We start from the raw sequence: 27,688 nt of genomic DNA, 5'->3' as shown, positions 1-27,688 counted from the left end.
AGTGGTATCCCCAGCAGGATTATTTTTTATGTTAATTTTCTGTCATATGAGATGACCTGCATGTAAACTCATGTTTCAAATTGGAATGTGGTGCAAGCTTGAGGTTTTACTTTCTCGCAAAGATTTATTCATTATCTATAGCTCTAGGCAGAGGCAAACTTTCTTGCTAACAGTTAAGTGAGTGGAGTTCTTCCAGTATGCCTTGTACCAAGATAGCAGCTATTCCAAAGTTCTAGCTTTATGCAGGTTTCAATGCCATCTCTATTTTGGAGGCCATAAATTTCCATCTCTGTTCCAATGTGAATTAAAATTCAAGTTCATAGTCTTTTTTTTAAAATAGTGTACACTTTTTAAAAAATATTTTTTCAAGTCCCTAGCCTGTAAGACCTCTCTCCAGATCTGCTAGCAACCTCCATTCCCTTCCCCCACTCACATCAAAGCTTGTGTTATTGCTCCAGTTATATAGTATATCTATATGATGGAAGACTATGCTGCTGTTAAAATAATGAGGTAGTCTACATGTGTTGACAAGAAAAGATCTTCAAGATATATATTGATACATAAAATTAGCAAGTTCTTTATTTTGAAACATGAGGGTTTCCCTGTTTTGTGAGCTGGGCTGCATGTTTATTTATTGTTTCATTTTATTCAGCATTTCAAGGTGTTTGTAATGAAAGGGGTTCACTATTTGCCTTAATCTGCCATGTTGTAAGAACCAAAAGTTCCCAATACACAAATATTTAATAATGGCATTTATTTGTTTGCAGTCTATTAAAATGTCTTTAGTGGAGGAATAAAGATACACCTGTAGTCTTACCAGTACTATAGATAATAGTGCACAGTGGATATGTTCCCATGGAAATTTGTTGGGCATGTAAATACTCTTTGGGGCAACAGAGGAATACTTCACCTACTTCCACTTGTGTGCAACATAGCACAGCTTATAGTAGATACATTTTTGGCACACCAAAATGTACCAAATAGAATAACTGGTAGAATTACCCATACCAAACTCTGCCAAAAAGCAAAGGTTGAGTTAGTGCTAAAAAAAATTTAAATAAAATAGAAATCAATTTAGGAAATATTTTGATATTCTGTGTACTCATGCCTTTCAATTAAAAGTGTGTGTGTGTGGCTTCCCTGGTGGCGCAGTGGTTGAGAGTCCACCTGCCGATGCAGGGGACACGGGTTCGTGCCCCGGTCCGGGAAGATCCCACATGCCGCGGGGCAGCTGGGCCCATGAGCCGTGGCTGCTGAGCCTGCGCGTCCGGAGCCTGTGCTCTGCGGCGGGAGAGGCCACAGCAGTGAGAGGCCCGCGTACAGAAAAAAAAAAAAAAAAATGTGTGTCTGTGTGTGTATCTTGTACTGGGAGAAAGGTTTTTAGTTTTTACACTCTTAATTGTATATAAAAGGGTTCAAAGTTTTAGAATAAGGAGGAGAATTCAAGGTTATAGGAGAATGTTATCCTTAAATTGAAATTTTAATTATAGTAATAGTGATAATGTGATTACATTGATCACTGATCAATGTGTATGATCTCATGCTCAATATCCTTATGAAGTTACTATTATCCTAATTTTACAGATGAGGAAACTGAACTCTAGAGAGGTTAAGTAATTTACCCAAAGTCACACAGCCTCTATGTGGTGAAGCCCAAATTCCAGCCCCAGTTTGATTCTAGAGCCATGGCTAGAAACAATCTAACATAGAAATATGTCTCATATCCATCACTCATTGGAGACCACACTTAAATTTTTGGTGTATTTTATTAACTTTTTTCATTTTCCCATTTACATAAGTTGTCATTTTTGAGGTTATTGATAACAGAAAAAGCAAATGTGAGGGCCTGTATGATGATTCTGAAATCGTCTACATTCTAAGGACTATGTTTTTATTTGAAGAAGGTAGTTTATCCTGGTTTATCCTGACTTTTTATTGGTGGACTTAAAGAATCATGCCTGATGAGAAGAGCTTTTACTGCAGTTATTTGAAAGACATCTGTAGTCTTCTCCCTTCTCTCAAGACTTCTGGGACATGTGTTGGCTGCCTCTCTGACGTCTGTTTCTGATAAGTGAGTTTTAGTCTCTAACAACTCCTGGGAATTTTGTCGGCAGAGACCGGGTGAGATCATTTTGCTTTCCGCTGAGTTTCCTTTCTCTGTTTTTTTGGACTGTTCTGATGAGCATGACCCTGGAGCATTCAGTAATACCTCTGTTCTCTTAGGAACTGTTGGCCTACTCCCTGGTTTTATCTCTGTCTGCACAAAAACTCCATGTCGCTGGAAAGGAAAACAAAGTTGACATTAACCAGGGCACACAAGTTGCTGGAAGATGCAGCTGTGACCTGAGTTCATGTATTAGCTCAAGTCCTGATTGAAGCAGGCATTTATTTCTCTGCCTCTTCATTGGCTGTCACCTTAGTTCGAAACTGAAGACGGAAGCATAATAATTATTGGTGAACCATTTAAACCAATTATGAACAAGGGTGCACCAGAAAATGAACAGGAAGGGAAAAACAGAAAGTCAAAGGAACAGCATCTCATTATCTCCCATTCTCAATTTTTCTGTCATTTGAATTGTATGAGACTATTCATATCCAGTTTCATTTCTTGCTCTGCAGGTTGCTATGGATACGATAGAAACTGCAGTTCATAGACCTAAGGATTTATGATTGCATCATAAACGTCTATTACTTCCAACAACTAATAGTTGTTGTGAAATGTTATTATTATTAGCTATGGTGAAATATGAAAACAAACATCTGTAGTTGGGAAAAAATCCAGCAATTGACTATTACATTACTGTTCAATTTATAAAACTTATATGCATCCCCCTGCCACACACATACATAAGCATATCAAAAACTTTAGCAGGTTGCTTTGATATTATCTTAAGTGAATGATTTTAATAATTTGAACCAAATTCCAAAGACTGATCCAAAATTATGACATCATTCTTTAGTTTTGACTATGACATGTGATTAAGATTTTATCCTCCTAATAACCATGTTAGTTTGTTTAAATCAACTTTGAGAAATATGATTATGACTTGAAAGGCTTAGAGTTCTACCATAAATCTATCCCATCATAAAGTATTAAGTAATTGATTCTAAATACTGACTTACCTTTCCCCCGATAGGCTCACTGGGTGTTTTCCTGGCATCATACTGATGTGAAAAAGAGATGCGTTCTATAAAATTCTTTTGGGGTTCTGCTGATGCATCAGGAGAGGCAAGTGGAACTAAGGGGAGAAAAGAGATTTTGTGAAGTCAGGGTAAAAGATTTGTATATGGAAATGTAATCAGTATTTATAATATTTTTGCTTTATCAAAAATGTTAACGAAACTAAATTCTTTTAAGTATGAAAGGTTACCTAAACACATCTAAATAATACAATAATAGATTCATCATTCTTTCTCCATGAAAAGAACCAAATCAAAACAACCAAATTAGCCCCACAGGTGGAATTGCTAGTAATTTTAAAAACTAATAATAATGTAATAATGGCTTTTAAAAGTCACCTGTTAGATCTGCTTCTTGCACATATGCCAACCAAAGTGTTAGGAAAAGCATAAGTACAATTTATTTGTCAACTTATTTTTACTACTGAAAAGGCTTTGAGAAATTTATGCGTAAGTTGCTCCCTGCTAGTACTGATAAATGAACTGGAAGATTCCAGGGCTACTGCACTTGAACACACAATTCTTTTCATTTCCCATTGACAAAGGCTCTGAAAATTTGTGAGAGTATTAAATTCTTTAAAAATCGCTTTTAAATAATCTTCCAATCTGTGTAATAGCTATATAGGGGTTCATTATATTGGTTTCTCTATGTTTAAAATTTTTAAAAATTTTAAAAACTCACTTTAGTTTTGCTTTTAGCACACTACGTTATGTAAGGAGTCAGAGTAACACCCAGTTTAGTGACATAAAATTCTGTCAAGGAAAAAATTAAAAATTTCTCCCTTTTATAGAAAAATATGTACATAAGATAATATGTACACCTACCATATCTATGGAGTGATAACAAGAAACTGATAACAGTGGTTGTTGCAGGGGGAGAGAATTAGCTGGCTGGAGGACAGAGGTGGAGAAGAGTGGATTCACTTTCACTGTTTTCCCTATTGTACCATTTGAATTTTGTACTGTATGCCTGTATTAACTATTAAAAAATAAAATTTAAATTGGAAAAACCATGACTTTAAAATTAGGGAGAATATATAAAAGGAAAAATATGTTAGTAAATTCACATTTATTAAGCATTCATGAATTTAATTCAATATTCAGACATTGATATAAACTAATTTTACTAGCTAGAATGATTATTCCAATATTTATACATTACATAATGTGAGAGGGCAGTCTTTTCTAGCTAGCAGGGAAAAATGCTAATTGATAACATTTCCTTGATTTCTAATTGAGATCAGATACTCAAAACTCATTTTCTACTTAATCATTACCTTTCTTTTAGGATTTGCTAGCACACAAAAGAGAGCAGGTGCCAAAGATTTAACATAAATTTGTGGACAACTATTACATTGAGAAATTCTAACCATAAGTTATATTTTTCCACCAAATCAGAAAAGACTATCAGTTTTGGGGTGAACACCATGGTCTGGCTCACAGAATGTTAGTGTTTCCAGGAACATAGTCTGATAACTCTGAATAAAATGAGGCAGGTCTAAATTTAGGCATTAATCAGGTGGGGTTAATGGAGTATCCAAAGCATGGGCTTTGGGATAAGATAGACGGGCTTTGGGATAAGATAGACGTGCTTTCAAATTCCAGCTCTACTGCATTTCCTAGTTGTGTCACTTTGGACAAATCACTTAACTTCAATGAGATTCAATTTCTTCTCCCTAAAATGGGAATAATAATAATTTGCTTTCAGAGCTGTGAGGATTAAAGACAATGTTTATAAAGTCTCTAGAATGCTAGGTCAAATTAGAAAGGGACTTCTAAGTTAGGCAAGGGGCAAGCTCTTTTGCATCCTGACAAAAGGGAAACCATGGAAGAGGAGAAGCATGAATGTGATGAACTATCAAAATGCTGGGAGAAAACCAAAGGGTTTAGTAAACTGCTATGAAGGGTTGGTGGCAGCTTGGGCTGGAGGGTAGGGAGATCAGATGTAGACAGTAGAGAATAGGTTGGGAGAGCTTTTAAAATCTGCTCTTGACTTTCTCCCACATTGCTTTGGGAAGATCACTGTTTGCCTCAGGGTGGCAGAAACTGGCAGCAACTGTCTAGCCATGTGTTTGGAGCAGCACAGAAATCCCTCCAGGGTAAGGAGCTGATGAAAATGGATGCATGCAGCCCCTTGGGCATTTCCTTCTCCAGCACTCCCAGAGCAATTGTCAGTGCTGGTGGATTAAAAACATCAAGAGATTGCCTTCTCTCGGTGATGCCTCTTTTTAGGAGTTTAAAGGGGAAAGGAGTGGAGCCCTGAGTAGAGGATTGGTCTCAAATAGGGACAACAAATGGAGATGGTCAAAACTGGTTTTGTTAGGCCTGACCCTCTCCAGCCTGACCTTCATCTTCTTTCCTTAAATTCATTGAGAGGTACACAAGCCAGACCCTGGTCTTTAGCCTTTGCCCACACAGGGCTGATAATTCCCCTTGGGGAATATGACCTAAGATAAACTAGAGAGACACTGTTAAAGAAAGACAATAAGATTTAAAACGTACACTATGTGAAGCAAAATTATTAGAACCTATGTACCAAGAATAAAATAAGCATAACAAATATACTCAACGGTACAGGAAGTATTCTTAATATAAAGCAAGAATAAAAGGTCATAAAAAAGAATCATGTAAAATATTAGAAATAAAAATATAATAGTTGAAGTAGAAATGGTGAGATAAAAATAAGAGTTATGAACTAGAAAATCAGACTGAGAAGCTTTCCCAGAAGGAATCTGGAAAGGAGAAAGAAATAAAGATAGAAAAGCTAAGAGACATTGATAAAGATAGAAAAGCTAAGAGACATAGAAATACCAACACTAGAATCCAGGAAACCTAGAAGAAGAAACAGAGAAAAGGAAATGTTTAAAGAAATAAAGATGATAAATACATAAGAATTAAAGAAAGCCCAAAGACCTCAGATTGAAAGGGCTCACAGATTACCAAACAGGTAGCAGGGCCAGGAGTAAGATGAGGCAGGTGAAGCTCATGGGATGCAAAATGTAAGGAGGCACTTGCATGATCCTGGGAGTGAGTGCCTCCTTACAGTTTGCACCCTAGACCTCTCACTTGACTCACTCTCCTCCCAGTCCTGTATGGTAGATAAGAAATAACTCACATGTAAGACACTTTATAGAGAAATTTAAGGTCATCTGAGACAAAGAAAAAATTCTAAATGTTTCAAAGAGGAGAGGTAGATTACTTACAAAGGAGTAAGAAGCAGATTTATATCAAATTTGACAACATTGGACACATAATAACTTATTAATATTTTTTAAATATTAAAGGGAAAAAACCTTTAAGCCTGGAATTTTAATATTTTAATATCCAACCAAACTGTCATTTAACCATGAAGCCAAAATTAAAAAATATTGGGAGGCAAAGAAGGCCTCAGAATATTTCCCCATAAACAGACCACTTCAAAAAATTTCTAGAGGAAGAACTCAAATAAGAATAGAAATAAATCAAGGAGGGTGCCTAAGGTATATGGAAGAAAATAACAAAACGTTTTGCCTCCTTAAAAAGACAATGACTAAAGAACAGAAAAATAAGTATTACACCTATAATAACTCAGAACTAAAATTCTACTGTTTAACATATTAATGGAGATTCTGGTGAATATTATAAAAAATGAAAAAAGTAGTATAACGATTGCAAAGGAAAAGAAAAAGCTGTCATTATTTGTAGGTAATATAATTACCTGAATAGAAAAACCACTAGAATCAATAATGAGAATAGGGCTTCTCTGGTGGCACAGTGGTTGGGAGTCCTCCTGCTGATGCAGGGGACGCGGGTTCGTGCCCCGGTCCGGGAGGATCCCACGTGCTGCGGGGGCGGCTCTGCCCGTGGGCCATGGCCGCTGAGCCTGCGCGTCCGGAGCCTGTTGCTCCGCAGCGGGAGAGGCCACAGGGTGAGAGGCCCACGTACCGCAAAAAAAAAAAAAAAAGAGAGAATAAGGGTATAGCAAGGCAAGCAGATAAGTGTACAAAAATCAAAAGCATTTTGCTATAATAAAAATGACCTACTAGAAAACAAAAGGAAAAATAAGATACAGTCCCTGTAGGAATAAAACTATACAGTATAAAGTTTCTAGAAAGTAAGACTTCACAAGATCTCTATAGAGAAAATTTTTTAACTCAAAGACAAAAATTGAGCTGAATAGACTTTCCATTCCCTTAGATAGGATGGGATAGTATGTTACTGTAAAGGTGACAGTTTTTCCTAAATTAATCTATAATGTCAACACAACCCAATCAAAGTTCTAGCTGGATATTTTGAGAAATGTCATAAATTCCAAAATTGAAATGGAAAAATAAAGGTCCATAAATAGAGAGCTTAACTGTGAAAAGGAAGAGCAAAGAATGAGGAATTTCCCTATCAGATATTAAGACAAGCTAAAAATCTATATCATTAAAACATTTTAGTAATGATCCAAGGACTGAAAATTAACCTAAGGAATGTAACAGAGAGTTCAGAGACAGACTTATTCATATAGGGAACCGTAACATACAATTAAGGAGGTCTCCCAAGTTAATGACAGAAGTGTAGATTGTTTAGTAGATGGTATCCAGAAAACTTGTTCACTGCATGGAGAAAAATGGAATAGGTTCCCTATTTAATACTGCACATAAAGCTGGGCTATAGAGTTAAATACATAATTATGGAAGGTAAAATGATAAAACCAAGAGAAGAAAATGTAGGAGAATATTTTTGTGACCTAAGGGTAGGAAAACTCATCATAAACACCCAATGCACAAACCATAGGTGAAAACTTAATAAACTTGATTACATCAAAATTTATTTCTGTACACCATGAGCAAAGTTAACAGAGATGATAGGTTGGGAAAAAATATTTATAGCATGAAAGCTAAAAGGGATAGGACATCAGTGGGAATGGCAGAGTAAAAACCTCCAAAAAAACTGCTTCTCCATAAAAGCAATGAGAACATTGGCAAAAATAATCAAAATCAACTTTTTCAGAACTTTGGAAATTAACCAAAGGCTTGCAACAATCTGAGAAGCATTTATTCAAGAAAAATGGCTTAATCTCTGTAATAAAAGCAGGCCTTTGGCCCAGTTTTCATGCCCCTGTCCCCACCTTGTCATAAGCCTTGGAAACTAACAGCCCTGAATTTATGGTGAAAATCAGCAAGAAGCTTAGCAGCCACTGGAAAGAACCACTGGCTTTGGAACTTCCCACAAACATGAACTCAAAGAATTGTTATTTAACCTGGCTGGCAGTTCTTTGGAAACTCCATTCCTAGGGCTTGTCTTTATAGACAATGACTCTGCCTCTCTTAGTGTAAATAGCCTTTCCCCTAAAGGTATTTGTCAAAAACAATCAAGGGCAATTTTTTAACAGGGCAGCTGCCATTAATGGCAATAATAGTTGGGGCAAGCAATAAGCTGACCCAAACTAGAAACTTTTATGCCTCCTACCTGCGTAGAATCCAATGCCAGCAATTTCCCACACAGGAACCTGTCCTTGGACAACACAGGTCATATCCACCTACTATAAGGAAAACTTAAAGTATGATGAATTAAATTCTCTCACTTTGTCTTAGTGAGAGAAATGCATAGAGCAAAATCTCTATCATCATTAAAAGCCCTCTGTAATGATAACAAAAATGCCTCGCCATAAACTAGATTTAATACAAATAGTATATTGCATATTTTTCATATAGGGTAACAAAGATTGGTCACAGGGTAACTTTTTTTCAAAACAAATACTTTAATACCTTACTAATATTCAAAACCAGTATTCTACCAACCAACACAGTTCTTCTAAAATAAATATTCAGTAAGTCTTTTAATTTTGGGAAGGTTTGGGATTAAATGTAGAGATGATAAAGCAAATACATTTAAATCTATAATTTGTTATGTAATATGTCAGAAGAAAATTTGATCTGATAGTTTTCTAGTGTTGACAGTTTTAGGGAAATATGATTAAGTTTATAAAGAGTATTAAAATGTTTGACATATATGTATTTACTATATTTATAGGTTTAATTTATTAGATTTACAAGAATTTTTTAATTGGGGAAGGTTTTTTTTTTTAATTTAATTTTATTTATTTTAAAAAAAATTTTTTAATGTATCAGGGTCTCATTAGCTCTTATTACAAGAATTTTTTAATTGTTTGGGAAGGTTTTGATGGTCAAAGTTCTACATTTTCCTTGTTAGGTATTTAAAGTGTTAAGAGGAAAACAGAATATAATTAAATCACCAAATGCATTTTAAAATATTAATGGAATTTAATTGACTATGTTTGTAAATAAGTCATTGTTAAGGAGTATTTCATTTGTTCAAGCTGAGTTAAACACCAAAGAACAAGTGAAACTTACTATTCTAATATTATACAATATTTAAAAATTAAGGGCTTAAAGAAATATTTTTAAATTTATAATGTTAAAACTAGAATATTAATTTAACCATAAATAAATATCTCTTTCTGTATGCAAAGACTCCCATAGAACATAAAAAATCTTCTACTGAAACAAGTTACCTTCAAAGGATTAACAACTGGACTGCTTTCAGACCTGACATAACAATAGAATCCAGATGACAATGGAATAATACCTTCCTAGTGTGAAAGCTAAGTAACTATGAATCTCGAATTCTATACCCAGCTATACTTTCATCTATTAGTGAGGGCAATTTAAAGACCTTTTCAGACAAAGAAAAATGAAGAGTTGGCCATTCCTAAACTCTCATGGAAAGGACTACTTAAAGACATTGAAGTAAGGTGTTACATTGGTGACCCCAGAGAATCAGGCCTCCCAGTATTTGCATCCTTGTACAGTCCCCTTGTGAATGTGCACTGGCCTTGTGATTAGCTTCAACCAATAGGATGTGGCAGAAGCAATACTATGCCAGTTCCATCTACCCTGCTGGAGAAACCACACGCAGAGACCAAACGGAGAAGGTCAGGCCCAATCATTCCAGTGTCCCAGCTGAGTTCAGTTCCCAGACGACCTACCAACTAAATTCAGTCGCTCAAGTGCTCACCAGCAAGAATGGCCAAAGAACTGCCCACCTGAGCTCAGCCCAGACTGCAGAATCATGAGCAAATAAAATGATTGTTGTTTTAAGCAACTAAATGTTGGACCGACTTCTTATGCAGATAACAAACAGAAAGACTTCAGAAGGAAGTCAATTAAATCAATTAAAATGAATCATCTTTTATATAGTGATCTAGAACCTCCCAGAATCTTGAAAATAATAACTTAAAAAAATATCTTCATGGGGACCAATAAAGGGGCAAAAAGGTAATCTAAACTATTATAGAAAGAAGTTCCTTACCCAGACATTATACCTATTAAAAGTAGACATAACTACCATGTTCATTTATGCAAATATATGTGATTTTTAAAGAAGCCCACAGTAGTGAAGATCATCTAAGTGGGAAAACATCAAAGAAGATATTCAAGTTCTTGGTGGTTACTCTACTTAAGAATTCAAATCGGACCCAAAATAATTACTTAAAAGAAGCCTTGTTAGATGAGGCTTACAAAAAGTAAGCCAAAGTCTATGAAGAATGTTTGAAATTCACTCTCTGTTTCTTGGAAACTTCTAATTAAAATAGGAATTTTCCAAACAAGGATACACCAAACAAGTTGGTGTCTAGCCATCTATATTTTATCAACAAAGCCAGGATTTATTCAAACACACAACTTGTTCCTCATATTGATGCGGATTTAGCAGCTTTTGTTTTGAGAAATTTTCTTAACTTTTCATTTGTATCTACTTAAAAAACATTTATCAGTATTATTTTTCTATTAGAAACCCCATTCTTCTAAGTAGTATTTATTTTCATCTTACATAAACGGATTATTAATGTAAAAATAACAGTACAGGTTTTCACAATACAGTGAAAAAGAGAAACTTGAATACAACTGTAGCAAGAAATCATTGTTATGTTATACCTTGATGCAAAAGAAGCAACACAAACTAAACCTATTTTAGAAAAATATTTATAGCACCGTATCTGTATTCACAATTTTAAAGAATGTTAAAATATCAAGTAATTGATAAACAGCCAAAGTTTTATTTAAGTATGAAACACCTCCCTTACCAATTAGATCAGCTTTTCCAATTTATAAAGTTTTATTATATAAAACCCAAAGTGAACACTCATTCTTACAGGGACTCAGATATGATGGAGCGTAGCCATTTGTTGAACTGACCATGGATGGCAGCCAGGAAATTGTGTGGTGGTACAAGACATAAAGGGCACTTTCATTATCAGTACAAGATGACATTGCTGAAATGCCAAAAACCAGGCGTAATTAAGTGGGCTGATGGAACAGGATGACTATGAGATGACTTTTGCTATTAATGCATGTTTATATACACATTTTCTGTCTATATGCATATATGTATACACACACATATATACATTAAAAATCTGGCATATACAGACTAGTTTATGTACTAGTTATACTAGTTATAGTTTAAATGTTACATAAAATATTTTCTTTTAAATATCATTCTCATCTAGTACCCAAACACCATCTAAAATATGAATAAATTGCAGGTTTATATTGTGGTGTGTATATTAGTTAAAATTACATTATGACTTTAATCTGTTGAATAATATGTAATTATCATTAAACTAATCAATAAATATTTGTTGAGTCTGGGCATGGTGGTAGGACCTGGAATATAATAATGATTTTGGCAATGAGAAATACCAGTAAAAGAACAGACAGAGAGAGAGAGAGGAAGAAGATAGTACAATGATAGTAAAGAAATTAAAAGGGCTTAAAGCCTTAAGGAAAAAAGAGAACTAAATGCGAGCAAAGATATTAACAAATTTGGAGGCTGGAAAGCAGATGGATAAGTGGCAATTGAGTTGAGTAGAGTCCAGTAAACTGGAAGCTAAGGGCTTGCGGAGGAGGGGGGGTGAAAATCAAGCCAATTCATGCCACAGCCTTCCAGTGAGGCTCAGGAATTGGAGGCATCAGACGCTTCTGAGGCAGGGAGCATGGGAAGTGGTACAAGTCGAAGCTGTAAACTGAAGATTGTTTGAGAGACTCCCAGATTTTCTGTCCTCCACTCCAGGCAGAGGCTTGGAGGATTCCTCTAAGGGAAAATTGACAGACCTACAGACACTGATTATGGTTGTTCCCTTATGAAATGACCGGGCCCTGCCTGATCATCCTAGAACAAAGCCTATCTCTCTGTCTCATCTTCCATCACATCCCTTATTTGAACTAGAGAAGAAACAACTGCTCCTTATGAGAAAGTACTGAGACCTGACTGGTTAGTTAACAAAAAAAGTCAGTTAAGGCAAAGAATCATAGAAAATTATGTAAACCATACTTATTTTCCTTTAACCAGTTCATTCACCAAAATTTTATTGAAGTGCAAAGGCATTTTCTTTGAGGAAGTGCCTGTTGGTTGGAATTCCACTTTATATTTCTTGCACAAACCACACGCCTAATGTGTTCTTTTCAATTTCCGTTTCTTTAACACAGAATGGAAACTTAAGGATGCATTTGAAGGAAAATGAGTACAGCGTCTTTCAAGATTTAAAAAATTCCCTCTAGCTCTTCTTTTATAGTTATTTTACCCATGCTTAATTAGCATTTTTAAAGTTAGTGATTAACCTTTTAGCAAGTCTTTGTAAAGTATTCAACTTTGAATGTTTTATAGAAACAACTGCTTTTTTTCTTACTCAGATTTTAATTTATAATATGTAATTAAGTTATAGAAATACAGTAACAAGTACACAGGCATAAATTGGTTCTGAAACAAGCATGACTTTCAGAAAGTATTCTCTACCTCCTTGGTCTGAGTTATGTGCCCCTTCTCTAAATCCCCATGCCAAGCTATCAGGAGCAATAGGAGGCTTAGGTAGATTTGGCAGGTCAAATAGGACCATGTAGGCCATGGCAAAGAATTTGAAATTTACTCTACAAACAGTGAGAAGTAGCTAAAGCCTCCAAAGGGGAAGAGTGATGTCCTTCATGTTTTTAAAAGATCTGTCTGATGATGGTGTGGAAAACATTATGGAGGAGGAAGAAAGGAAGCAGGGCAGTAGTGGCTTCACTACATTCGTAAGATAATTTGGGATAGAATTTGGAGATAGATGTGTCAAGATGGATTGGCTGTAGAGGGTAGGGAGTTTTAGAATGACTTCTAGGTATCAAAACTTGAGCATCTGGGGGAATAGAAATGACATTAATTGAGATGGGGGGATAGGTTTGGATGGGCGAAATGAAATGTTCTATTCTAGCCATGTTAAGCTTGAAAAGGAGATTAGTTATCCAAGAAGAGATGTTAAGTAGTTGGTTGGATATCAGGCTTGAAGCTCAGGAAAGAAGCCAGGGCTGGAGAGAGAAATTGGTACTTGTATTAACTCCTTTGACTTCAGCCTTAATCTTCTATTCCGTGTTTCATCTATTTTGGGTAGTCTCTCTTGAGGACTCATATGTTAAATAGTGATATTAGCACCCTTCTCTTCTACTTCCCATCTTCTGTCAACTGTATATTTATTTTTCTTCTTAAAACTGATAACATAATTCTGATCTGTAACCATATTTAAATTTTCCATATTGTGTCTATAGAATAACGCTAAAAGTTAACTACTAAGTAGCACTTACAATACAATTCCGTGAATTTTGTTCACTTAAGAGCCAAATGTTGTGCTAGGACTATATTTCTTTCTCAGTGGGTCCAATGCCCAGTGCCACTTGGGGAAGAAAAAGGTTCTAGTGTACACGTCAAATAAATCCTCTTTTCTAGGTTAAAAATGATTTCCCCTGAGACCTTTGAAGACATTAACTCCACTGTGCTCTTCCATCCGTGTTGCTTGATTCCATATACTTATTCCTTAGGTGGTGACTTAGTTTTCTTTTAATGGAAACTTCTGGAATCTTCTCTTTATAATTATTGTTTTGCAGTTTCATAATGATGTATAGGTGTGTATCTTTTTTCCCTTCATACACTCAGTAGACCCTTTCAATGGCTCTTCTTTATATTGGGAAACTATCTTCCTATTATTTTTCTAGAGGCTGTGTAGAGTACTGGTTATTTTTACAGGTACTAGAGTCAGACTAAGTTCAAACACCAATTATTTGCTGTGTAGCCTTGGGCAAATTATTTAAACTCTGTGCTTGCTTTCTCATCTGAAAAATGAGAGTATTAATAGTATTACTATACTATTATATGCCATAGGGTTGGTGTGGGAATTGAATGAGTAAACATTTAGAAAGTTCCATGGCAAGTACCTGGCAAATAGTATATGCTTAATAGATGTTATGTGTGGATATAATTATCTTGCCTTCATTTTTACTCTTTTCTGGAGCTCCAGAAAAGTTGGACCTCCAAGACTGATTCTCCATTTTGCTTTTATACTCTCATATTTTCTAAGGTTTTGTGTGTTGTTGTTTTATGTTCTGTGATATTTCCTTGATTTTACCCTCCAGACCTAAAAAAAGTATAATTTGGCATAATTCTAATCTTTGGTTGTCCATTCATAAATTAAGAATAGGATAGGAGACCAGTTTGAAATACTAAAGTAACTAGTGTGGTAGTTGACATCTAGCTGAGACAATGGGCTCTAGCATTCTTAATGTTGGGAGAGGGTAGAGTGCTCATGACTGGAGCAGTTATTTAAGAAACAGACTTTCAAATAACCCTCTGATTCTCCCCTCCCCCGTTTCTGTTATGCTTTGTCTGCTGACTGAGCCTTCAGATACTTTTGTTTTTTTTCAGGCAGAATGGCTCTTCACTGCATCTCCTTCTGTATATTCTAGGCTATTGCTTCTTTGCTCTTTTTTATCCGTCAACAGTCTTCCATTCCTTCTCAAAATCCAGAAGGCTCTTCCTTCCATTCTTTTCACCTTTATGGGTCCCTTATGGGTTGACTGCTTTGCTGTCATTCAATAGGGTCTTGGGAGGCAGGGGATTTAGATGTTTGTGCTCAGTCTACCATCTTGAATCAGAATTGGAAACTTTATTACCTTTCTAAAAGAGACGCCATTGTTATAGACTATCTAATAGTTGGCCCTTCCTATTAACTACCACCCTTGAGGTAGAAATCATGTTAAATATGACCATTTTCTAATATCCTGACCTTCAATCTAGCTTCCCTTTGTATCCTTAACTAGACTGGCCAGTCACAGAGGCCAGAAGGCTAAAACTGAGGGGCTGTTGACGTCTAAAAGTAATCCTTCGCTGCCTACTGTCGTGTTCAGAAAATTTGATGTTTATCTCATGAACTTTTGTATGGGGTGAGAACAGAGCGGGTATTCAATAAATCCATTTTTGTTTGGACTTGATCCTGCACTTCTTTAAGACTTGCTAAAAATTCTACTCCTGCGGTAGAGATGAGTAGTACTGGGTTAAGAAACAGATACAACTTGAATAAATGTGAAAGACCTAGATTATTATAATGACATTGTCAGGTAAAACAAATTTTAGATCTCAAAATGTATGAATACTGTATAGAACAGTATTTCCTAAATTATGTTTTGTGGGATACCAGTCATGTGAGATGATCTGAAAAAAGGTAAAGTTGTCAATATTGGGAAAACATAGCATTCTTTATCCCTCTTCTTGGAAATTCATTATGCTTATGCTTAGAATAAGGGTTTTAAGAGTTCTGTAGTAAAAAAAAAAAAAAAACCACAAAACTGTTTAACTTTATAAATTCAGTTTTTCCAAAACTTATTTGACTTCCCCTGTTTTTTTGAGCAGTAGCTATAAACATCATAAAAACTCGTGCCCCTCATCAGAAAATCTACAAACAACAAATGCTGGAGAGGGTGTGGAGAAAAGGGACCCTCTTTCACTGTTGGTGGGAATGTAAATTGATACAGCCACTATGGAGAACAGTATAGAGGTTCCTTAAAAAACTAAAATTGAATTACCATATGACCCAGCAATCCCACTACTGGGCATACACCCAGAGAAAACCGTAATTCAAAAAGACACATGTACCCCAATGTTCATTGCAGCACTGTTTACAATAGCCAGGTCATGGAAGCAACCTAAATGCCCATCGACAGACGAGTGGGTAAAGAAGATGTGGTACATATATACAATGAAATATTACTCAGCCATAAAAGGGAACGAAATTGGGTCATTTGTAGAGACGTGGATGGATCTAGAGACTGTCATACAGAGTGAAGTAAGTCAGAAAGAGAAAAACAAATACTGTATATTAACACATATATGTGGAACGTAGAAAAATGGCACAGATGAACCGGTTTGTAGGGCAGAAATAGAGACACAGATGTAGAGAACAAACATATGGACACCAAGTGGGGAAAGCGGGGTGGTGGTGGTGGTGGTGGTGGGATGAACTGGGAGATTGGGATTGACATGTATACACTAATATGTATAAAATAGATAACTAATAATAACCTGCTGTATAAAAAAATAAATAAAATTCAAAAACAAACAACAAAAACCAGTGCCCCTCCATGCACACTTTGAAAAATACTGCTCTATAGTGTTGCCTAACAGTTACAATTTTTAAAGTTTGCTGGCAATAATGAGCAGAATGCTACTAAATTTCTGACTTGGAAGCTGGTATTATCAATGAACATTACAATTTTTATTATGTTGTATTAAACATATTTGGAGCTAAGTTATCCACTAGGAAGGGATAAGGAGCAAACTTGTCAAGGGCTGCACTTGCTGCATGTATATTTTCAACTCCTGTAGAGGACTAATTTTCCCAGGAGGTGCAAGCACGTATAATACATCTTAATTTGATAGCAGTAACCTGAGACAGTGGAGAACTGCTAACCTTACCTATTCCATAAGAAGGCTTTTGCAACTTGCTGTATTTGACTGGAGAAACAAATGGACATGTTGGTTTTTTAAAGTCACTCCTCTGGGTGCTCTTAGTGTCATAAGGTGGTTGGCAGGGATTTTCCAGTCCTTTACCATGTGACCACCAGTCACCCTTCATGGAAAAAAAAATGGAAACACAAAATTGGATACTGTAGGACATTTTCATTTTCATGTGTTTGATGCTCAGTAATTTGATTCAACAAGTTATTGGATTTTCTAGTACTAAAATAGAGTTCTGAAATCTAGGACTAAATATATTTTCATAAAGACTGTATTTCCTAAGAGGCACCTAAAAATGCATTATCATATAATTTTAGCTAAAATACAGCTGCTAATTTCTTAAACTACCTTCTGTCAACAGATGGAATGGTAAAAATCAACAAAATAGTTATGTTTCTATGTTTTGTACTACCATTTATATATATATAAGTATGCATATGTACACACGTATGCATATAGTAAACGTGATTTAATCTAAAACTTATATTCTATACTTTTCATTATGGTAATACAAATAATGTATTATCATCTAAGATGGTGGTTTTCAAAGTTTTTAGTCCATGATCCACACCATGAAATACATTTTATGTCATGCAAGAGTACCCACTGCATACATATACATAAAACTAGAGGTTTCGCAAAACAATACTTATTCTTACTACACGCAGTGCACTTGGCTATTTTTCTATTATATTACTTTTCTATTTCATCTCATAATGCTGGTTGCAGTCCACGTTGATTTATAACTCACTAATGATTCAGTTTGAGAAACTTTGTTCTAAGCAGAAATATCTCCAGTGTTACTGAATTTCTGATAATAAAACCTGAACTAAGTATGCAGGAAATGAAGACTCTTCATTAGCACGTTTGATCTCTTAGAAGTTCAGAAAGCAGTGAGGTGAATTGTTACTCAACTTAGTACTGACTAAAAAAAAATTTTTAAATCTGGTTGATAAGGTAGAAGAGAACCTTGGGAAAAGGGAACTTGACACCTCAGAGTCCTTGGATATTAGAGAATGAAAGTAACCTTGGGTATGTTCCAACACCTACCTGGGGCTTTAAGGGAAGAGATCAGCCTTTTAAAAGATCAACTGTGATTGCATTGTCAGAGACTTTAAAATATGATTCAAGGTGGATAAATATGAGATTCTAATAAGTTAAATTCTGAAAATACAATTGAAGCTACATTGATATAAAAAGAAGGAGGCATCTAAAGAAGCTTGTGTGGCTACATAGGCAGTTAGCTTTCAAATGAGCTTAGTTTTCAAGGAGACAGGTGTGTGTACAAGCGGTGCACAAAATCAGATTCAAAGGAGAAACACTTTAATGGAGTCAGCTTGTCAGGAGACTGTCAAGAAGCTTAGAAGAGATTCATGAAATATACCAAGCAGCAAAAATAGGGTGTTCAGTGGGAAAAAATTCTGTTGCAGCAAGAAATCAAGGAAAGGCTTAGAATTTGGAGAAGAGTACCCTGCTTAGAGCTGAAAGTCAGAGCTATTCAACTTTAGGTGCTTCATTAAGGGAAGTTATCTTCAAACTGAAAAAGATGGGATGGACATGAACCAAAGAGAGCACTAAGCCCTGCACAGATGAAGACAGAGTCAGAACTCACTTTGCAACTGGAATTGAGGGCCAGTTTCCAGGCCAATGACAACCTGTAACCAGGGGTAAAAATGAATGTTTGCAGAAATCACAGAAATGTAGGAAGTGGGGAAATTTGGAGAGTAGGAAAGATCAGCCAATGCCTCATTTTTCAGAATGGACTTAAAGGTGAATTACATCTACTTGATGTAGATCCTAGGAATTCTAGAACATATCACTACACAGATGGTGTCTTCTCACTCTCTGGCTCAAAATAGTCACGTCTTACTGTTGTCAGAGTGCCTGCTTCTTGCAGCTCTTCCCTACTCTGTGATTACCACGGTGCTTATTATGCTCCAAGGTCTAGGCCTTTTCTCACTTATTCTCATCACAATTTTATGAAGTGGGTACACCCACTGTACAGATGAGAAAACTGCTGGGAGATAAAGTAACTTCCCCAAGGTATATCACTAACAGGTAGCAGAGCCGCCTCAATTCAGTCCGTCATTCGTCTGTGCATGCCTCTGATTTCTGTGCTACATTGCTATAGGAAATCTGCTGTGGAAGGCAAAGCCAGATAAACACAAATTTATTTAAATTATTTCAAAAATAAAAATAAAGAGGCTCTAAGTAAATATCCTGAGAAATCCTCTATGACAAGGTTTTAAGGCGTACTCTTTATATCTTCTTTTGTTGATCTGAAACTTATTTTGCTAACATCCAAGTTACTGGAGAAGTGACTCTGGAGTAAGTGAACCACGATGTCTGGCAGACTTCAATTATTTTCTTAAACAAGAGTGTAGTGCAAAAGCTACCTTAAAGCAGAGATAATTCACCTTTCAAGAAGACTGGAATTTAGAATTTTACCAAAATGGTCTCTTTGGTTTCACAAATACGTATAAAGGAAATAATGAGCAGTTTTTTCTGAAGTGTGATTGATGACTTCAAGACCCTTATAGTCGGTGAGTGTTCTGATTAGTGTTGTCAATTGGATGCATCTTCACTTCAGGAGAATGAAATGCTACAGTTCAAAAACTGTTGTGTTTATCTTTTCTATTTCTGGATAGTCTGCCCTATGCCTGAAAAGTCTGGTTCCTTCCTGGAAGAGAGTGTGTATGCACCCAGGCACATGTGCGTGCCTTTTTGGTCCAAGCATTTGCTCAGAGAGATTATAAGACAAAAGGTAAAGGCAGAGGCTTATTTTTTTCCTTCACCGCACACTGAAGAGAAAGACTAAGAATAAAAATGTACTGCTCTGTGTACCATCACTTACATTGGATTGAGAGGTGCATGTGGAATTATTTATGATTAAATAAACCAAACCAGGAAAGGTCCTCTATGTTATTGCTTTGCCTAGGTTTTGAGGGTCAGACCACATCTTGCAGATTGTAGAGGGGGTTCTGCCTACAGAAAGAGTTGTTCCCAAAACGTTGCACCCAGAGAGAGGTTGAAGTCCTCCCTTCCAGGCCAAAGCCTGTCTCTTTTCCTGCTGCAGGATGACCGTCCCTGGGGCTCCATGGTAGGGAGGTGCCTGGTGATTCCTGATGGCAAGGCTCCCTATAACCCCGGCTGCTGGAAGGCCTAAGAGCCATTGTGCTGTGGGCCCCTTAGTCACATTCGGAAACCACCGTGAGGCACTCTCTACGTTACACTTCTGTCAGCCCTTTGCCTTCAGAAATGCACCAGTAAACATTACTTACTTCCATTCTTTGGGAAACTAAGGGAGAATCCTAGGGGAAATGTAGTAAAAAGTGGGGTATCCTGGAGGGACCAGTTAAGAGAATATAAGAGGTGGTGTGCCAAGCTCTATGGCGCCCTGGCCAAGATGGCTGCTGCTGCTTGTGGCGGTGTGGTGATCTGTGGACATCAAATTACACTTTATGGATTCCTAGGGAAATCTGGACTTTTGACAACACCTTACACATAGATATCATATTTTTTTAATGGAGCTCAGTGGCTTTAAAAAATTTGCTGTGTTATAGCAAACACTAGAGTTACACTGTATCTACGTTCCTCTATGTTTTGTTGTGGACCAGAAAGAACGCTGAAAAATACCTCTTTTTAAGCAATTCATAATAACAGTTATTCCTGCACTGTGTTCTGTGGAACACTGGTTCTGCAGTATATTAATAGGTGTTATATAAAAGAGGTTTCCATAGTTAAAGAAATTTGACGAATACTGAGTTAAACAAGTTAAACAAGTTTACCACAGGATTTCTCAGGAACCTTTATCTACTAATGTGAATTGTGAAGCTCTGAGAAGGTATAAAAATACAGGTTTTCCAAAACATATGTGACTTCGGAACTTTATTTTATTGAGCACACTGGCAAGGACTAGTGCTCCAAAAAAATACATTTTGGAAAATACTGACCCAGTATAATCTTTTTTGAAATATCAATATTTACTAATATTTAAAAACACAAAGACAACCAAATTAGTTTTCATTGGAAATAACTGAGCTAAAGCTCCTTTTTTACTTCTTTTAGCACCACCAATTTTATGTCCCTATGTAGAACTGTATAATTGATTATTTCACTTAAAAATCTTGTAAATAAATAAAACCGACCAATCTGGTATTCTAAAGATATTATCTTAGCAAAATACATAAGACAACAGATATATGTCAATTGAAATATTTAGGCAACTTTATTTTCTTTACTTTTATTTTAAAGCCAGTATTACTATAAGCCAGTTAATTTTTTTAAACCAAGCTAACCTTTAAAAAGAAAACTGTCATCTTAAATAAAAGAACAAAGTTTACAAATATGTGAAATGAGCATTCTTTATTACTCCTTGGGTACTTGGAAATGAGTACATTGAAGGGTTTTTTGTTGTTGTTGGAGGGGGTAGGTTTAGTTTTGTTTAAGTATGTCCATTCCCTTCACTCCACGCCCAATGTGAACACTTAGCTCTGTGATGCATCTTTGGTCTTTGTACCTCCTTGTTCAGCCCTCCTTGTTCAGCCACTGTGAACCTCTCTTACCTATCCTCTTACTTCATTTCAAACTCACTTTCACCACCTGTTTAAGGTCTTTGACTCATGGAGCTTTGAGCACTAATAAACAAAGATTCTACTGCTGCTATCACCCAGTCTTGTTGATAGAGCAAGCTACTAACACTTCTGTACATTTATTTTTTTCAAGACACCTACAAAGTAGGAACAAGAGAAAATTAGATTTATTTTTAAATTTCTTTATGTTTCATATTTCTCTTCTCAAACCAGCTTCTTTTCCTTATGGGGTTCAGGATGGGTTAACAGTTTGGTTTAAACTTGGCCTTGAACTAGAGCTCAGGAGAGTCATTCATTAACTTTTGCAAGAATTATGAGGACTTCACTAACCTGGATTTCTGTACCACATTTATTTCCCCCAGAGGCATGTTCTATCAATATCTTTTAAATGCTCAATAATTATTTGTTTATAAAACAAAAGAGCCTTAAAACTGCCCTTGTAAGGGTTTACTACATGATATGAAAGCATATTTGACTACAGGAATTTCTGCCCCCAAAAGCTCTCATATTCACACACAGGGCCATGGTGTGCTGTTTCATGACAAGAACAGTTGATGTTATCAGTGTAAAGAGAGCTCATGAAAAGCAATCTCCATTTAAATGTTGAGTTAAATCACAACTACATCTAACCTTACATGGCAAAAGGGACTTTGCAGCTGTGATTAAGGATCTTGCTAAGGAGAGATTATCCCCGATTCTCTTCTTCTGAGGACCCCAATATAATAACAAGGGTCCTTAGAAGAAGGAGGCAGGGAAGTCGGTCATAGATTTGAAGACAGTATGTTGCTGGCTTTGAAGAAGGGGCCATGAGCCAAGGCAGGCAACCTCTAGAAGGCGGAAAAGGCAAGGAAATGGATTCTTCTTTAGAGCCTCCCGAAGGAACCAGCTCTCCCAATAGACAATGAGATTGATTATGTACTTTAGAGCTTCAGAACTGTTGAGAATAAATTTGTGTTGCTTTAAGCCAGTGTTCAAGTTTGTGGTAATTTGTAACAGCAACACAGGAAATTAATACAATAAATTATACCTCAACGAACCTGATTCAAAAAAAAAGAATGGAATATATTTAATATGATAGTGAATAAAAGTGTGATTTGTCTAAACCAACAGTCCTGGATCAGAAACATGACTGTGACATTTGCTTACTATGTAATCTCAGGTATGTTAATTTACTATATTAGAGCATGTTATCATCTAAACTATTTCCAATAATACCTCCTAGAAGTTGTGCAGATTAAAGGATATAACTTATACAAAACACTTAGCTCATTCCTAGCACTTCATACACTTCCAATTAATGGTAGCTATTTTATAGAAAGTATCTGAATTACTGAGTATCATGGGAAATTTTTATATTATTTGTCACAAATACAATATTAGAGATTTCTTCAATAACCCCTCCTACCCACAAGCACCGCTGAGTGACTATAATCTGACCCGATCTAGAAAAACAATTATTTGGATTCCTTCCCTATATATATATATAGTTTGTATGCAAAATTATCAGTGAGGATAGTTCCAGCGTACTGCTTTTAACTATTGGATTATAAAAAATATTAGTCTGAGATCTGTCACATCCTTTAAGTAGTCTGTGACAAAATTATCCTGCAAAACACTTCTGAATCTAAATCTATATTTGTAAATAATGAACATGAATCCAACCTGATCATCTGGTTCGTTTTTGGGATCTATGTAGGGAACTGGTTCATTGTATGTTCTTACATTTGTGTTAATGAATTTAGCATAATATACATGTCCTCTCCCAACACATGGTTTTGAATGTTGAATACTTTTTCCAGGCTTTTTTTCATGTTTCGTTTCTTCTTTTTTTTCAGTTACATACAGTATACCAGCATCTTCTATTTCATGCTGTCTGAAAAACAGAATTAAATGGTATATCATTTATCCAATGAGCATTTCAGTGCTGAGTCGTAATTACATAAAATTAGATTTAAATATATTTCAAGTGTCAAGACAATTTAGGCTTTATTAATAACTATTAGGGGCTGGTGCAATTAAAATTTGGGAGGGTATCCTGTCATTCGAAATTATATAAAAGATAAAGAGATTTGTGTTAATAGTGATTATTTATTACCATATACCAATGTAGTGTACAGATTCATTTGCTTGGAGTTAAGAAAGAGTAGTGATTTGATCATTCTTACAAATTATGTTTACAGTATTTATTCATGTGCCTAAGTTACATGCTAATCTTAACTCATCTTCTTTAAGAGTTAGTTACCTAGGGGCTTTCCTGGTGGTGCAGTGGTTGAGAGTCTGCCTGACAATGCAGGGCACACGGGTTCGTGCGGTCCGGGAGGATCCCACATGCCGTGGAGCAGCTGGGCCCGTGAGCCATGGCCACTGAGCCTGCGCGTCCGGAGCCTGTGCTCCGCAACGGAAGAGGCCACAGCAGTGAGAGGCCCGCGTACCGCAAAAAATATTTAGCTATCTGGACAAGGATAACTAATTTTAAAGGCTCACCTGGCAAACTTATAAAAGCTACCAAAAGAGCACTATTATTTATCTTTTCAGGAAAAGACCACTGTGCAGACATCAGAATAGCTAATTCAATTTCATCATTTTTTCCTTCTAATAACTACCCTGGAAGAAAAATAAAAATTATTGAAATTTTTAAATGTTAAAAAATATTTTAAAAGGAATAGTTTATAAATTTTTTCTCCTTTTAAATAAGGAGTAACAGGAGTATTTTAAAATTTTGCGTACTTGAAAAGTAAAGGAAGGTAAGAACAAAATATTTGAATTTAGATTCTTTTTACATAGAAATTTAAAAAATCAAAGCCCTGACCCATGGAAGGTGAGTGAATAAGATTCGAAATTTATAGAGAAAGTGATTAGTTCTGTTTTGCCTTGTTCATGGCCCTACCTTACTTCAGACTAAAGCAGGTCCATCTCTTCTACCCCATGTCATTTTTTCAATTAAAAGCCTCCAGTGGCTTTCCACTGCATTTACGATAAAACACTTCCTCCTTATCGCAGTTCTGAGGCCGTGTGTGGCCCTGCTCCAGCTAATCTCTTCAACCACTCAAGCCTCTCTCCCTTCCCTTCTCCAGCCAGCCTGCCTACTCTCAGTTCCTGGAACACGCCAGTCTCCTCTCCCCTCAGGGCATCTGCTCTTCCCCAGCTCCCTGAACAGCTGGTTCATTACCATTTAGGTCTCAGCTGAAGTCATCTCCTCAGAAACTTTTCCTAGATTTCCCCCTCCCCAGTCCATGTATTCTCTATTTTAGTACTTTGTTCATTTCTTTCATTCTACAATTTATCATTTATGTACCTACCTTTTGTTTTCGTGTTCTAGTCAGCACTACAAATAATCCTGTACAAGCCAGTAAGTTCCATTAAAGTGACAATCGGGTTTCATTCATCATTATGTACCCAACATCCGGACAATTGTCCTGATTGTTGCAGGTAAACAGATTGGCATTATACTATCTACACATTCCTGGTGAATCTGCTGGACTAGTTTTTCACTCTGGCTTTGCATTAGCTGTACACACCCAAGCCTCATCCAAAACACACACGACATTCGGTACCCTTGTATTCCAGTTCTCTGCATCCCAGCAGAAGTTGCTCTCTGCAAAGGATTTGGAAAAAATGATTACTGGTAAAGTGTAAATTACTTTGAAGGTTTTTCTGTTATCTTTCCAGAGTTGAATTTATTTAAAGGCCTTAATTGATTTATCACTGTAGACTTCTGGCATCAGTTTTTTTCCATCTGCTTCTCATAGTTGTAACCCAACAATAAATTTGTACTAGAATCAGGCCTTAAGGAAAGGACCGTAGCTATTTGTTCACATACTGATGCATTCATGTGATGAAGGATTTGTGGTGTGAGTGGCTACAGATTAACTCATAAATGTGAAATGTAGGGTTCTGTAGTAATCTCTCACTAGAAGGAAAGCACAGTTAAAAATACTAATGGGCTCTGAAATAAGTCAGACCTGGGTTGGAATCCCAGCTCTGCCATTTACTATCTGAGCCTTGGTTTCCAATCCTTTGCATGATAAGGACAATAATACCTATTGTGAGACATGTGAGAATAACATTAAATAATTCATTCTTTCAATAAATATTTATTGAGCTATGTGTCCAGTGCTGTTTGAGGCACTGAGGATAGAGGAGTAACAAAAGAAACAGAGCCTTACATTCCAGTGGGGTAAGGCAGTTGAGAAATAAAAAGTAAAATATATAGTTTGTTAGATGGTGTTAAGTACTAAGGACAAAATTAAAGCAGGGCATAGGGGAAAGAAGTGCATGTATATGGGAGGTAGGTGGCATTTTTAGATAAGGTGGAGGCTGAGTTATGAAGGTGGCAACTGAAAAAAGACAGGAAAGAGGGGAGAGAGCTAAGTGGATATCTAAGGAAGCACATTCCAGTAGAGGGACGTGTGAATGCCGAAGCTTGGAAGCAGAAGCACCTGACCTCAGGACGGTGCTTCTCCAAGCGTAGTTCCAGGAGTAGCAGCCCTGGCATCAGTTGTCAGCTTGTCAGAAATACATATTCACAGGTCCCATTCCCAACCTACTAAATAATCTCTGGGGTAGGTTCCCAGGAAACTTTTAACCAGCTCTCTAGGTGATTCTCATGTATGTTAAAATTTGAGAACCACTGTTTTAGTGACAAAAATACAGGTTTGGAAGCACATACCCCTGGCTCCACACCATAACAAGCTGTAACAAGCTGCTTGATTTAATAGTTCTCAATAGGGTACATCAGAGTCACCTGGAGGGCTTGTTAAAACTCAATTATCATGCGCTTCTTCTAGAATTTCTGATTTGGTATGTCTGTGGAGGGGAGCCCGTGAGAACTGCAGTTCAAATAAGCGCCCAGGTGATGCTGATGCTGTTCTGAGGACCACACTTTGAAAACCACTGCAGATGGCTCAGGGAGGCCTCAGTGCTGGAGGAGAGGGACGCAAGGAGCAGACAGGGCCGAGTAAGGCAAAGGCGCACATTGTGTAGGCCCCACTGGCCGCTGTAGGAGCCTTAGCTTTTGCTCTGCAATGGCCAAGGGAGAACGTGATCTAACTTTATGTTGTAAAATGACCACTCAGAAGACTGCATTGAGGAGGCTGCAGAGGGGCGAGGGGAGCAGCGAAGACTTCTGCAGTATACAGGTAAGAGACGCTGGTCCTTGGGCCAAGGTGGTAATGACGGTGGAAGTGATGAATCGTGGTGGATTCTGGATATATTTTAAAGGTAAAGCCTACAGAATTTGCTAATAAATTACATGTGGGGTGTGAGAAGTAGTGGATGATTCAAGATGACGTCAAGAGTTTTAGGCCAAGCTGTGCATGTAAAGTGCCTGATACGTAGTAGATGCCCAGTAAACAGTGCGTTTTAAAAAGTATTATTGCGCTCAATACTCGAAATGAGAGGTAGGAAGGGGATTGGCAGAGGAAAAGCCCTGATGGCCCGAAGACTCACCCTTCGGATCTCACTTAACCCTCCAAGTAGGAAAACATTTTTCGGAAGGGGAAATAGAAAAACAAACCCCAGCACTTACTGCTGCCTTTCCTCCTTTCCCTCCATGGGCTCCTACGGCCTGCCACGAGGCAATGAGGAGCCTCACGAGAAGACCAGGGGAGTAAGCCCTGACAAGAAAGGGGCGCGCGGAGAACCGCGGCAGTGACTTGTGCGTTGCTAAGCGACAGCGGACTGGGCACTAGGCCTCGGAAAGCGTCTTTGGGGGGCAGGATCCGGAGCGCGCAGGCGCAGTAACCCGGTCGGGTCCACAGCGAGCGCGCGCGAATGGCGGGGCGTGGGTGGCAGACAGGGTCTATTTGCCGGACCCGCCCAAGGCTCTACATCCTGCGTTTGAACTTGTGCTTCCCGTATCCGGCCGGGCGGGGTATTTATCAGGGCCCACTGGATCCTTCGGGATCAGCAAGGGGCGATTCCGGAGCCTCCTCCGCGGCCTTGGCTCTGGTGCTGGGGGCTGAGCTGCTCACATCGCTGCCTCGCCAGCCCTCCAGAGCCCCGCAGGGCGCCGCCCCGGCTTAGCCCACGTCTGCCGGAGCTGGCTCCAGAAGGGCGGGCAGGCAGGAGAGAAACTTGTTTTCCCGTGAACCATTAAATACTGTGCAAGT

General features: G+C 37.2%; 1 protein-coding gene across 1 annotated transcript; it reads right to left on the bottom strand.

The window, feature by feature from the left end:
- Window positions 1-1,909: 1,909 nt before the first annotated feature.
- Window positions 1,910-27,131, bottom strand: CIMIP6 (ciliary microtubule inner protein 6; the record flags this gene model as incomplete). Its single annotated transcript, XM_082672033.1, has 5 exons — window positions 1,910-2,278; window positions 3,124-3,239; window positions 16,945-17,098; window positions 23,241-23,451; window positions 27,106-27,131. The coding sequence occupies 5 exons, from the start codon at window positions 27,129-27,131 to the stop codon at window positions 1,910-1,912; spliced, it is 876 nt and encodes a 291-aa protein (XP_082528159.1).
- Between the last annotated feature and the right edge of the window lie 557 nt (window positions 27,132-27,688).

Source organism: Grampus griseus, assembly GCF_964374135.1.
Source record: "Grampus griseus genome assembly, chromosome: 15".
Classification (NCBI taxonomy): Eukaryota; Metazoa; Chordata; class Mammalia; order Artiodactyla; family Delphinidae; genus Grampus; species Grampus griseus.
Note: the sequence above shows the minus strand (reverse complement) of the source record. Positions and strands in the feature narration are given on the sequence as shown.